Below are 11,912 nucleotides of genomic sequence, written 5' to 3'. Positions count from 1 at the left end.
GGACTCATGTGAGCCTTAGCACGGCATTTCATCCACAGACTGATGGACAAGCTGAACGTACCATTCAGACTCTTGAGGATATGTTACGGGCATGTATGTTAGATTTTGGAGGTAATTGGGATGATCATTTGCCACTCATTGAATTTGCTTACAATAATAGTTATCATTCTAGCATTCAAATGGCACCGTATGAAGCTTTATATGGGCGAAAGTGTAGATCCCCAATTGGGTGGTTTGAAACGGAGAGGCTAAATTGATAGGGCCGGACTTGGTCCAACAAGCCATAGAGAAAGTTAAGCTCATACAAGATCGGTTGTTAGCAACCCAAAGTCGTCAAAAGTCCTATGCGGATAATCGTCGAAGGGACTTAGAGTTCCAAGTTAAAGATTGGGTATTCTTGAAAGTGTCGCCAATGAAGGGCGTTATGAGATTTGGTAAGAGAGGGAAGTTAAGTCCCCGGTACATTGGGCCTTATGAAATTGTGCGCAAGGTAGGCAAAGAGGCTTACGAATTAGATATACCTCCTGATTTGGAGTCAGTTCACCCGTTTTTCCGTGTCTCGATGCTTCGTAAATACGTTGGAGATCCTACTAGGATCGTCCCAGTAAATGATGTTCAAGTGACGAAAAAGTTAACTTATGATGAAAAACCCATTGCCATATTAGATAGGCAAGTACGGAGGCTTAGAAACAAAGAAGTGGCCTCAGTTAAGATTTTGTGGAGAAATAATAATCGAGAAGAGATGACATGGGAAGCGGAAGAAATCATGAAATCCAAATATCCGCACTTATTTCATCCCCGGAAGAGGGCCAAGATGAGACATCAAGATCATAAGGTATGTATGTTTTCCTTTTATGCATTTGGGTCGTGTGTGGCCAAATTCTATTGCTATTATGTTGTGGCCCTGTGAGGCATTGTTATTATGGGTTGTTGTGACAGGATGGTAGTGCCATATTATAGGGGAAACTCTGGCGAAATTTTCGTAGAATTCCCGAGTGCTTAACATTCGAGGACGAATGTTCTTAAGGGGGGAAGAATGTTACACCTCGAAAAAAATTTCCGTTGATGCACAGTGAATAGGCTAATGAAGAGCACGAAGTATATGATGTTTCAATAAGTAAGAAATAGCATTTGATGATTCTAAATAAGATTTCAAAGACATTCGATGTTAGACGAGAAAGTTGCCAAGAGAAGGCAATGTATACGATAAGTATCGGAAAGGATTTATGAGTAGCAAGTTGATGACAACTTAATGATGTTTTGGGGAAGAGTTATAACGCCCCTTAGATTGTTAATGAAGTGATAAACAAGTGTTAAGAAGGTTCCATAAGGATTGGAGATCAAACGAGACGACGGGAACAACTTCGGTGAAACTGTGGGTTTCACGACCATGTTCCACGGACCATGGAATGTTCCACGGACCGTGGAAGGGTTCGTGGAACTGCCAGCAGAGATGGTGGCTGGCTGGTCGTGAACCACGACCAGTTCCACGGACAGCACCATGTTCCACGGACCGTGGAAGAGTCCGTGGAAGTCCCGACGGGCTGAAATGTTCCAAGTCTTTAAATGTGATCCCAACTTCATTATTTCATTCCAACACTTCCCCACTTCTCTCTAAAGTCTCTAGAACATTACATATATTTCATGAACAAGAATCCAAGGGAAATCAAAGGTTCTTATCATCAAACCAAGTGAATCAAAGTAAGAAAACCCATTAAAGTTCATCAAAAACAAGGAATCCAAGTGAAGGAAAAACTAGGGTTTTGCTCAAGTGAGGTATTTGCACCCAAGGTTCAATCCTACACCATCTAAGGTAAGTTTTATGACATCTCCATGTTATTTAAAGTATTTGAAAGTTGAAACACTTGGATTATATAAGGAAATAGGAAATGGGTCATGAATGTGGGAATAGTGTCACTTTTGAATAAATGGTTGGATTAAGTTATGATTCTTGAATCATTATGCTATAATCATGCTATAAATGATATTGAGAACATGGAATAGACATTGTATATGAATGAACGAAATTTGTGTGATATGACCATGAATATGGATGAATTGAAGTGAATTGAGAAGTAAGGATAATGTAGTTGAATAAAGGCTATTGTGATGATATTGTGAATGTTATTATTGATGTTTGGGAGTTGATATATGATATGGAGGAAGTTGTATAAATAAAGGAGACGCTGCCCAATTTTCCTAGCTTTAGTCATGAATGCTAAGCTATCAATTCTCTAATGTTAGTATGCACTTTAATGAAGGTAGAAACGTGAGCATTGAAGAAGCACGTGCAAGTGATAGAATAGTTGAACGGAAAGGTATGTAAGGCTAACCCTTCTTTCATAAGGCATGGTTCTTTGGCCAAATATATATATATTCCTTCTATGAGCCTACGATATTCTCCAATGATCCTATCTCTAGAAGCTACTAAGCTTATGATGCTCAATATGATACGATTGTACTAAGTTCCTTATACGACGAGTAATCCTCTAAGGATAGAATGTAATGAATGACGATAGTAAAAGGCTAAAGATAATTATGAGCTTATATGTATATGTGCCCATGAGTGGCTATTATGAACCCCGAGCTTATATGGCCGGGTAGAATATAGTGAATATGTATATATATATATATATATATAGATATATATATGTATATGTATATATCTATATATGCGGCGCGCACCACGGATATAACCACTGAGCCTTGGTAGGGCCAGGTATGACACTGAGCCTTGGTAGGGCCAGCTATGTGAAACACCGAACCTGCGTGGTCGGGTATGCTATATAAATTCTTTGTATATGACATCAATATGAGTACGAATATATTAAGTATATGTAAATGCTATGTAAAGGCTATGTATATGCAATGTATATGATATGAATATGAGTATGAATGGAAATATGAATACGAATACGAAAATGGATACGAAAGGTAAATGAGTACGGATATGGATGTATGTACACGGATACGCAATAGAAATGGAATGTCCCTATGGAAAGCAAGTAAGTGCTATGACGATGATGCTATTATCTCCCATCTTATGCTATTTCATATGTTATCTATTATGCTTTCATATTGATATTGATCATGCTTTACATACTCAGTACATTCTTCGTGCTGACGTCCTTTTGTTTGTGGACGCTGCGTCATGCCCGCAGGTGGCCAGGGAGACAGACTTGATCCATAGCTAGATTTCTCAGGGACTACTTAGCGGAGCTCCATTTCATTCGGAGCTACGGCTTTTGGTATAGATTCTTTTGTGTACTTATTTATGGGCACGGCGGGGTCCTGTCCCGCCCATATGTTATGATATGACGTACTCTTCTTAGAGGCTCGTAGACATGTGTATATGGTTAGATATGTTTGGCCTTGTCGGCCTATATTTTGGGATATTATTTTGATAGCCTTGTCGGCTTATGTACATTTATATGGGCATAGTTGTTAATGATGATATAGATGTGTTGTTGCCCAATGAGACTAGAATAATGATGAATAAAAAGCATGATTTATGTTGCCGAGGTGGGATAGCACGGTGCCGTCCTTGACTTTTCAGGTTGGGTCGTGACATTTCACAATGAGGAATTGCCGTAAAAAGTAGGACCCATGATGGTGTTATCGGACCTTAACCAACGTTCGTCATATTCCTGACTTGAAACAAAATCTTATTTCTCTGGGTACTCTTGAATCTCTTGGATGTAAATATTCAGCTGAAGGTGGAGTTCTCAAGGTTTCAAAAGGTGCTCTGGTCTTAATGAAAGGAACAACACGTGGGACTCTTTATTACCTGCAGGGTTCAATTGTGACAGGGTCTGTAGTAGTTTCTACTTCATTATCCGATGATGATCTCACCCGTTTATGACATATGCGTCCGGGCCATATGAGTGAGAAAGGTATGACCATTCTGAGCAAAAGAGGTCTTCTTGGTAAAACTGGTACAGGTAAACTTGACTTTTGTGATCATTGCGTTTTTGGGAAACAGAAGAGGGTTAGTTTCTACATAGCAAAACACCATACACAAGGCATACTTGATTATATTCATTCGGATTTATGGGGTCCCTCCAAAGTTCCTTCCCTTGGAGGAAAACGTTACATGTTGAATTTCATTGATGATTTCTCTCATAAGGTCTGGGTTTATTTCCTAAGATAGAAAAGTGAAGTGTTTCCCTATTTCAAGAAATTCGAAGCCCTTGTTGAGAACCAGACTGGCCGAAAAATTAAGAAGCTCAGGACTGATAATGGTTTGGAGTTCTGTAGTAATGAGTTTAATGAGTTCTGTGCTATTTATGGTATTGCTAGACATAAGACTCCCATTCATAAGCCCTAACAGAACGGAGTTGTAGAATGTATAAATAGAACATTACTTGAGAGAGCCCGTTATATGCTCTCAAATGCTTGTTTATGGCACCGCCATGATTTCTGGGCCGAAGCCGTTTCTACGGCTTTTTACCTCATCAATTTTTCTCCACATTCATCTATTGACTTTAAAATTCCCGACGATGTTTGGGTTGGTAATCCCGTTAACTACTCTATTCTTAGAGTTTTTGGATGCACTATTTTTTGCTCATGTTAATGATGGGAAGCTAGCCCCCAGGGTTGTTAAGTGCATGTTTCTTGGTTATGCTTCTGAGTATAAAGGATATCGTTTGTGGTGTCCTAGCTCCAAGAAAATTATTCAGAGTCGGGATGTAACTTTTAATGAGGCCGTTATGTTATCTTCTAGGAAAGAGTCTGTTGTTTCCTCTACGGGTAATGATGCTATGAAAGATGCCAGTGAGAAGGTAGAGGTAGAAGTAAGCCACGAAGCTCACGAAGTTGGCCCTGTTTCTTCTACAATTCCTCAGGCGAGCGAGGAGGCTCTTGTTGATGAGCCAAGTACTAGTACCACACGTCCCGTCGAGCCATAGGTGGAGGATAATCATGTTATTGCTCGTGATAGATCGAGATGAGTTATAAAGAAGCCTGCTCGATATGCAATCACTGATGATGATGGGCTTATTGCTTATGCTCTTGCAATTGCACAAGAAATTCCTGAAGGAGTTGATCCTTCTACTTACTCTGAGGCAATTTCTTGTCCTAATTCCTCAAATTGGTTAGTGGCTATACAAGAAGAGATGGAAAGCTTGCACAAAAAGAATACATGGGAGTTATGTGAGCTGCCCAAAGGCCGTCGTGCATTGATTGCAAAATGGATCTACAAACTAAAAGAAGGTATTCCCGAGGTTGAAGAAGCATGATGGAAAGCTCGCTTAGTGGTTCATGGTTGCCACCAAAAGAAAGGTATTGACTTTGATGAAGTTTTCTCTTCTGTTATTCGGCATACCTCTATTAGAGTGTTTCTTGCTATTGTTGCTCTTTTTGACTTGGAGTTAGAGCAGCTTGATGTTAAAACTGCGTTTCTTCATGAAGAGTTAGAAAAAGAAATTTATATGAAGCAACCCGAGGGTTTTGTTGTTCTTGGCAAGGAGCAATTTGTTTGTCAGTTGAAAAGATCTCTTTATGGCCTTAAACAAGCTCCAAGACAGTGGTACAAAAGGTTTGATTCCTTTATGATTGGGCAAGACAACACACGTAGTAAGTATGATAATTGTGTGTATTTTCGACAGTTTTCTAGTGTTCCTTCGTTTACTTGTTGTTATATGTTGATGATATGTTGATTGCTTCACAAGTTAAAATCTCAACTTAATTCTGAGTTTGAGATGAAGGACCTTGGTGCAGCTAAGAAGATTCTAGGTATGGAGATTCACAGGGATCGAAAAGCTGGGAAGCTTTACCTGTCTCAGAGGAAGTATTTTGAGAAAGTCCTCGATAGGTTTAATATGTTTGATTATAAACGTATTTCTATTCCGTTTGCTACTCATTTCAAACTGTCTGCTGACTCTTGTCTTAAGTCCGAGGAGGACATTGAGAGCATGTCTACTATCCCGTATACTAGTGTTGTTAGTAGCCTTATGTATGCTATGGTTTGCACTAGACCTGATTTAGCTTTTGCGGTAAGTATGGTGAGCCGATACATGCATAATCCTGGAAAGGATCATTGGAATGCCGTGAAGTAGATTCTTCGTTATGTGAAAGGGTCCGTTAATATTGGTTTGGTATTTGATAGAGCCAAGGCATTATCTTATGATGTTGTTAGGTTCGTTGATTCTGAGAGTCTCGGTGACAAGTCGTGCCTGCAGTTGTTCATGCACATCTTAAGAACCTCCCATGCTTCAAGATTGAAGTTTTCACCAGAAATCTCTGTAAAAAAAAAAAAAAAAAAAAAAAAAACGTTGTAACAAGATCGCATAGGTCCAACATAATCCTCCTAACAGGCAGCTCAGGCGCAGTACCAGCAGATGCAGAAGATGGAGAGGTGCCCCATTGATTGTTGATGTAGGTTTAGAGTGCCCCACTAATTGATCAAGGGCTCAAAGCAGTAATAGAGCACGCAACGAAAAAGGCAAGAGGAGCGTCCAGTCGAATCAGTTTCTCATTTTTCTGACATTGACTTGGCCGGTTGTTGCTCCAACACTTGGGTATTAGCAGCCATTTCCAGTTGTTGGTTCGTTACCAAACTCATTGATTAAAGTTAAGAACTCGTCAATTTCTTATGGTGGTGATCTCGATCGTAGGAGGTCTATTTACATTTTTTCACTGTTCTCTGGTGCTATCTCTTGGAAAGCACAATTACTGTCTATTGCAGCCCTTTCTACTACCGAAGCTAAGTATATCGCTGCAACTGAAGGTGTTAAAGAAGCTACATGGCTGCGAGGTCTTCTTATTGATCTTGGTGTTTAACAGAATACTACCATTGTGTTTTCAGATAGTCAGAGTGTGATACATCTCATGAAGAACGATGTTTATCATTCCAAGACTAAGCATATTAGCATTAAATACCACTTTATCAGAGATACTATTGTTGTAGGGGAGATTGTGGTAAAGAAAGTTCACACGCCAGAGAATCCCGCAAATATGTTAACCAAGTCGCTTGTTATTACTAAGTTTAACCATTGCTTAGAATTAGTTGGTGTTCTTCATGCTTAAATTTCCCTTCGGGGCTTTATAGGGTGACGAGTGCTGATGTTGATGTATTTTGGTCCAAGGTGGAGATTGTTAGAATATGTCCCAAAAGGGTTTATCAAAATTGTCCCATTCCAACTGGGGTTCGACTGGCTTGTCCCATTCCAACTGGGATTTTGAACGTCTTCAACCCCTATTTAAAGGAGATTTTCGGCCAGAACATTAAGAAAAAGAGAACAACTACCAAGACTACAAGACTACACACAATACTATATTCCACACTTAGGTTAGAGAGAGTTTTCATTGAGAGATTGTAATCTTTCGTTCCTTTGATCTTGTTGTTCTTCGACACCCTGTTGAGATCGTTTTGTACTCCTCACTTTATAGTTGATTTCTCTGCGTTTCGCGCCCCGTGGTTTTTCCCGTCTTGGGTTTTCCACGTAAATCTTGTGTTCATTACTTTTATTGCTTTCTTGCATTATTGTTCTTGTGTTGGTGCATCTTAAGCGCTTCCGCTGCATCACTCGTTTAATTCTTAACAAATATAATGATGCCTTTTGTGTATATAGTATATAATATTACAATATACCTGATATATGAATATATTACTATACGTGCCAACCAATTCTACTCTACAATAACATATATAGTAGAGTATACAATATACAATATATAGATGGAATTATATATATATATATATATATATATATATATATATATATATATATATATATATATATATATATATATATATATTTTGCTCATGAATTAACTTTTTTTGTTTGTTTGTTAAAATTCATGAACTAGCTTGTTTGTAGATTGTGCTGGAGCTTTTTAGGTAAGCAATTATTGTGTTTTTATATGCATTTAATTATGTTATCACTAATATAAATATTTCCTTATTTTTAGCTTTTTATTCATAACAATAATCTCCTTGTTTTTAGCTTTAAGTTGTATAATTTGTGATATCTAAATTAGTTGTATATTATATAATTAACTCTTATATATCTTGTATTTATGAAAGTCCCCTAACTTAATGGAATTAAGTGTAAGGTTTTGAGTGGCAATAAAGTCGAAGAACTTAAGAACTCTAGAATGGCAACCAATAGTTGCGTGCCATTTAGTTCCGTGTTCAGTTACAATATTGTGAAGAAGATTACATGTTACATCTAAATCATCTAAAAGAAAATAAAGAAACATGGCATGCCGCTGTTATATTTTGAATAACTCCGCTCCCACTATGGCATAGGTAAAAGATTTAATTTTTTTATTACTTCGATGATTATAATATTATATAGTTGGAATTAAAATATCGGCCACGCTGCCTATATTCAATACATTGCCAACGTGGTAACAAACTATCAGATTAATTAGCTAATAATGGAATAGTTTGCCTCTATAAAACCACCAATACGTTGAGGTTTCATCATCTTAAAGTCTCCTCCATAGCACAAACCAACACAGAATAAGCAAATATGAGATCCATCTACCTTATCTTGGTTAATCTCGTTATTTTCCAATGTATTACGTTATTACATGCTCAGGATTTTGATTTCTTCTACTTCGCTCAACAGGTTTGTAATTTATAATTAAGTATTTGAGACTTCTCACTTAGGTGTATTTATTATAATTTGCATGTGAATCTTTTCTGAACTTCATTCTGTACTGACAACATAATTTGGATGTATCTTGTGAAAAATATCATTTTTTTTATATTTGGTTATGACAAAAGGGGGGAAATGTCAGGAAATGTTCACTTCTACTCCTAAATTATTTTCCTTTTAACTATTTTAACTTTTAACTTTATAATGCTAATTGCTTCAACTAACATTTAGACACTATTATTAATTTTACTACTTAGAAATTTCATAGATGCATTCTCCGATTTACTAGTATTATTGTTAATCTACCCGACACCGAGGCTCTCTACCTAGGTGATGGCAATTTGAATTAAAAAAAAAAAAAAAAAAAAACTGTAGTATGTATTTTTTTGTCAAAAAATATTTCTCCATCACCAACCAAACACCGGAAAAATAGTTTGTAGTCTCATGATCATTCATCGGCAGTTCAACACTTTATATAGTCTTGGGCAAGTATCACATGTATTAGCTTTCATGTTGAGTTATTAACAGCAAAATAACTTTTATACCAATTACACACTAGTTTGTATTCTTCAACAACTCGATTTCTGATTAATTATTACATATGGCTATATATAATTTCAGTGGAATCCAGCATCGTGTGACAGCAAGATAAAATGCTGCTACCCAACAAATGGGAAACCAGCAGAAGATTTTGGCATTCACGGACTCTGGCCAAATTACAACAATGGATCTCTCCCAAAAAGCTGTAACAAGAATGTCCGTTATGATGAAACAAAAGTAAGTTTGATAAAACACAAATGGCTATTTCCATAGCGTTTGATAGGGGTGCCAAATGGGCTCGTTGGATTGAATTTAGACCGGTCAAAATGAGCTGAGTTAAGAAGAAATTGCACGGTTTTCCCTCCATGATCTCTAAGGGTGTGGGACATAGCTATATGGGATATTATGATGTGAAAATATAAGCTTATGCCTCGCGAATAATTTATTTGACTGGAGGCCAAAAATTAAAGACCGGCACAAAATAGGGATAAAAGTGCAAATCACCCCTAAGTTAATGACATGTCCAAAAGTTATTTGGAATTAAATGCGCTAACAAATGGGTCGTAACTCAACCGTTCATTTCTTATTAAGTTATTAATCTTTTGTTTGTTTTTTCATAATTTGCTTAAGTAACTATAATTTTTTTCTTTATTATGCATGTACTTATGTAACATACTAAACAAAGTCTTTTTAAAAATATGTTGACGAGGTTTCTTATTGATCTAATTTGGGCTACATATATCAATCCAAAAGTATTTGTAATTACTTGTTAATTGACCTGATGGTAATAATAATTTTCACACCGCTAGTGCCTAGAATTTAAACTCATAAAATAATAAGCAACAATTATTAATGATAAACATTCATGTGTAACCTGGAAAAAAAAATGTAATTAACATGTTACTATATAGGTTGGAATCACAAAACTTTTACAATATCAAATGTATATAACTTAAATCCGATAACATCTAACTCAATGTCAAAGTTATGATTGTATTCTTTAGCTTGGTTTTTTAATAGAAGTAAAATATTTTCAGGAATCAAACCAGATGTAGGATCTTACAAGTTGGAAGCAATCAAGGAAGCAATAAAAAAAGGCATTGGACATGTTGCTGGTGTAGAATGCAATATTGATTTATCTGGAAATAGCCAACTTTTTGAGATTTATGTCTGTGTTGATAAATCTGGTTCGGAACTCATTGATTGCCCAATTATTCCAGAAAGTAAGAGATTCAGCTGATCAACAAACATAAGAGTTGTGTGGCAGTCTCTCCAAAAGCAAACATTGAGTTAAAATATAGAGTTGCTAATCTAACAGGAATGCGGAGAAAGGAATGGCCAATCAAATACGGGGTGGCCTTTGTTTGTTGGTAGAATGAAAATAGTCTACTTTTCTGAGATGGTTCACTCAATTACTAAGAGAATTCATTCATGGCATGCCAAGTTTCTTTCCATGGGTGGTAAGATCATCCTGATCAAACACATTTTACTGGCCATGCCAGTCCACTTACTTGCAGCAATAAAGCCTCCAAAAGGAACTTTTGAGCAACTGGAAGGTGCCATTGCCAGATTCCTTTGGAGTGGACATGAATCTCAAAAGGAAGTATCACTGGTGCAAATGGATAAAGATGTGCTTACCTTATGAAGAACGGGGAGTAGGCTTCAGATGTCTAAGGGATATGAGCAATGCTTTTATAGCAAAACAATGGTGGAACTGGAGATCAAAAGATTCACTTTGGAAGGATCACATTCTAGCCAAGTATTGTTTAAGAACAAATTTTGTTATCAAATTAATAGCTGGTGCTCAGTCTTATACATGGAGAGCTATATGCAACATCAGACAACCTACAGAAGATAGCATAATCTGGCAAATAGGCTAGGGTGATTTGTCTTTCTGGTATGATAATTGGAGTGGAGAGGGTGCCCTGTACAAACAACTTCCACAAGAATATATTCCTGTCAATTGTAAACTGAATGAGGTCTACATGAATGGTGTGTGGAATTGGGATAGAGCAGGTTATAGAGTGCCTTTGATAATTAGAGCTGTTGTATAGTACATTTCATTTCAATTCACCACAGATAGGGCTAATAAACCAATGTGGACTTTGAATCCTGAAGGCAAGTTTACAATTTCATCAGCTTGGGATTTACTGAGGAAAAAAGCAGTTGGAGACTGGCATGATTAAACCATTTGGCATAAGAACTACTCATTGAAAGTCAATTTCCACTTATGGAGAGTCATAAAAAATAAGATAACTATTGACAACAACATTAGAAGGTTCAAAATTCATAGGCCTTCTATTTGCTGTTGTTGTACTATTCACATAATTGAAACTGTTGAGCACCTGTTTGGACAAAGTGATTTGGCTAAGGATCTATGGTCCAAAATATGTCAACCTCTGGGGTTCAAGGACCTAAACATCCCTCTTAGACAAATTCTGGTAAACTGCTTGAGTTTGAAAATCAGGAGTCCTGTAGCAATGCTTGTCAAAGGCATCCTTCCTCAGGTGGTATGTTGGGAGATGCGAAAGTTAGATGTAATATCGGATTCGGCTTCATCAATTTCAACGGTGCTATGTCATTTAGAAATATATCATCACATATCTTCCAGATCATCAACAAGCAATTTCCTATTGCAACCGCAACGGTATACCTTCTGCAACAAACTGAATAATAACTACCCCAAGGTGTCAATCAAGTCTGTCAAATGGTATCCTTCCCCACCTGGTTTCATCAAGCTCAATACTGATGGAAGCTGTAAAGGAG

The 11,912-nt window shown here is 37.1% G+C and overlaps 1 protein-coding gene across 1 annotated transcript; it reads left to right on the top strand.

Moving 5' to 3' along the window:
• Positions 1-8,090: 8,090 nt before the first annotated feature.
• Positions 8,091-10,310, top strand: LOC132059815 (extracellular ribonuclease LE-like). The gene is made up of 3 exons (XM_059452594.1): positions 8,091-8,576; positions 9,228-9,383; positions 10,184-10,310. Exons 1-3 carry the CDS (start codon positions 8,478-8,480, stop codon positions 10,199-10,201), a joined length of 273 nt encoding a protein of 90 aa, XP_059308577.1. The 5' UTR covers positions 8,091-8,477; the 3' UTR covers positions 10,202-10,310.
• The last annotated feature ends 1,602 nt before the right edge of the window (positions 10,311-11,912 follow it).

This window comes from Lycium ferocissimum, chromosome 6 (assembly GCF_029784015.1).
Source record: "Lycium ferocissimum isolate CSIRO_LF1 chromosome 6, AGI_CSIRO_Lferr_CH_V1, whole genome shotgun sequence".
Classification (NCBI taxonomy): Eukaryota; Viridiplantae; Streptophyta; class Magnoliopsida; order Solanales; family Solanaceae; genus Lycium; species Lycium ferocissimum.
The sequence above is the reverse complement of the archived record's forward strand: the minus strand, read 5'-3'. Positions and strand labels throughout refer to the sequence as shown.

Bases quoted from the DNA above. Each gene is read 5' to 3' on its own strand.
- LOC132059815 (XM_059452594.1), top strand. From the start codon at position 8,478: ATGAGATCCATCTACCTTATCTTGGTTAATCTCGTTATTTTCCAATGT. The intron at 8,577-9,227 runs GTTTGTAATTTA...ATATAATTTCAG, and splicing joins TCTTCTACTTCGCTCAACAG to TGGAATCCAGCATCGTGTGA.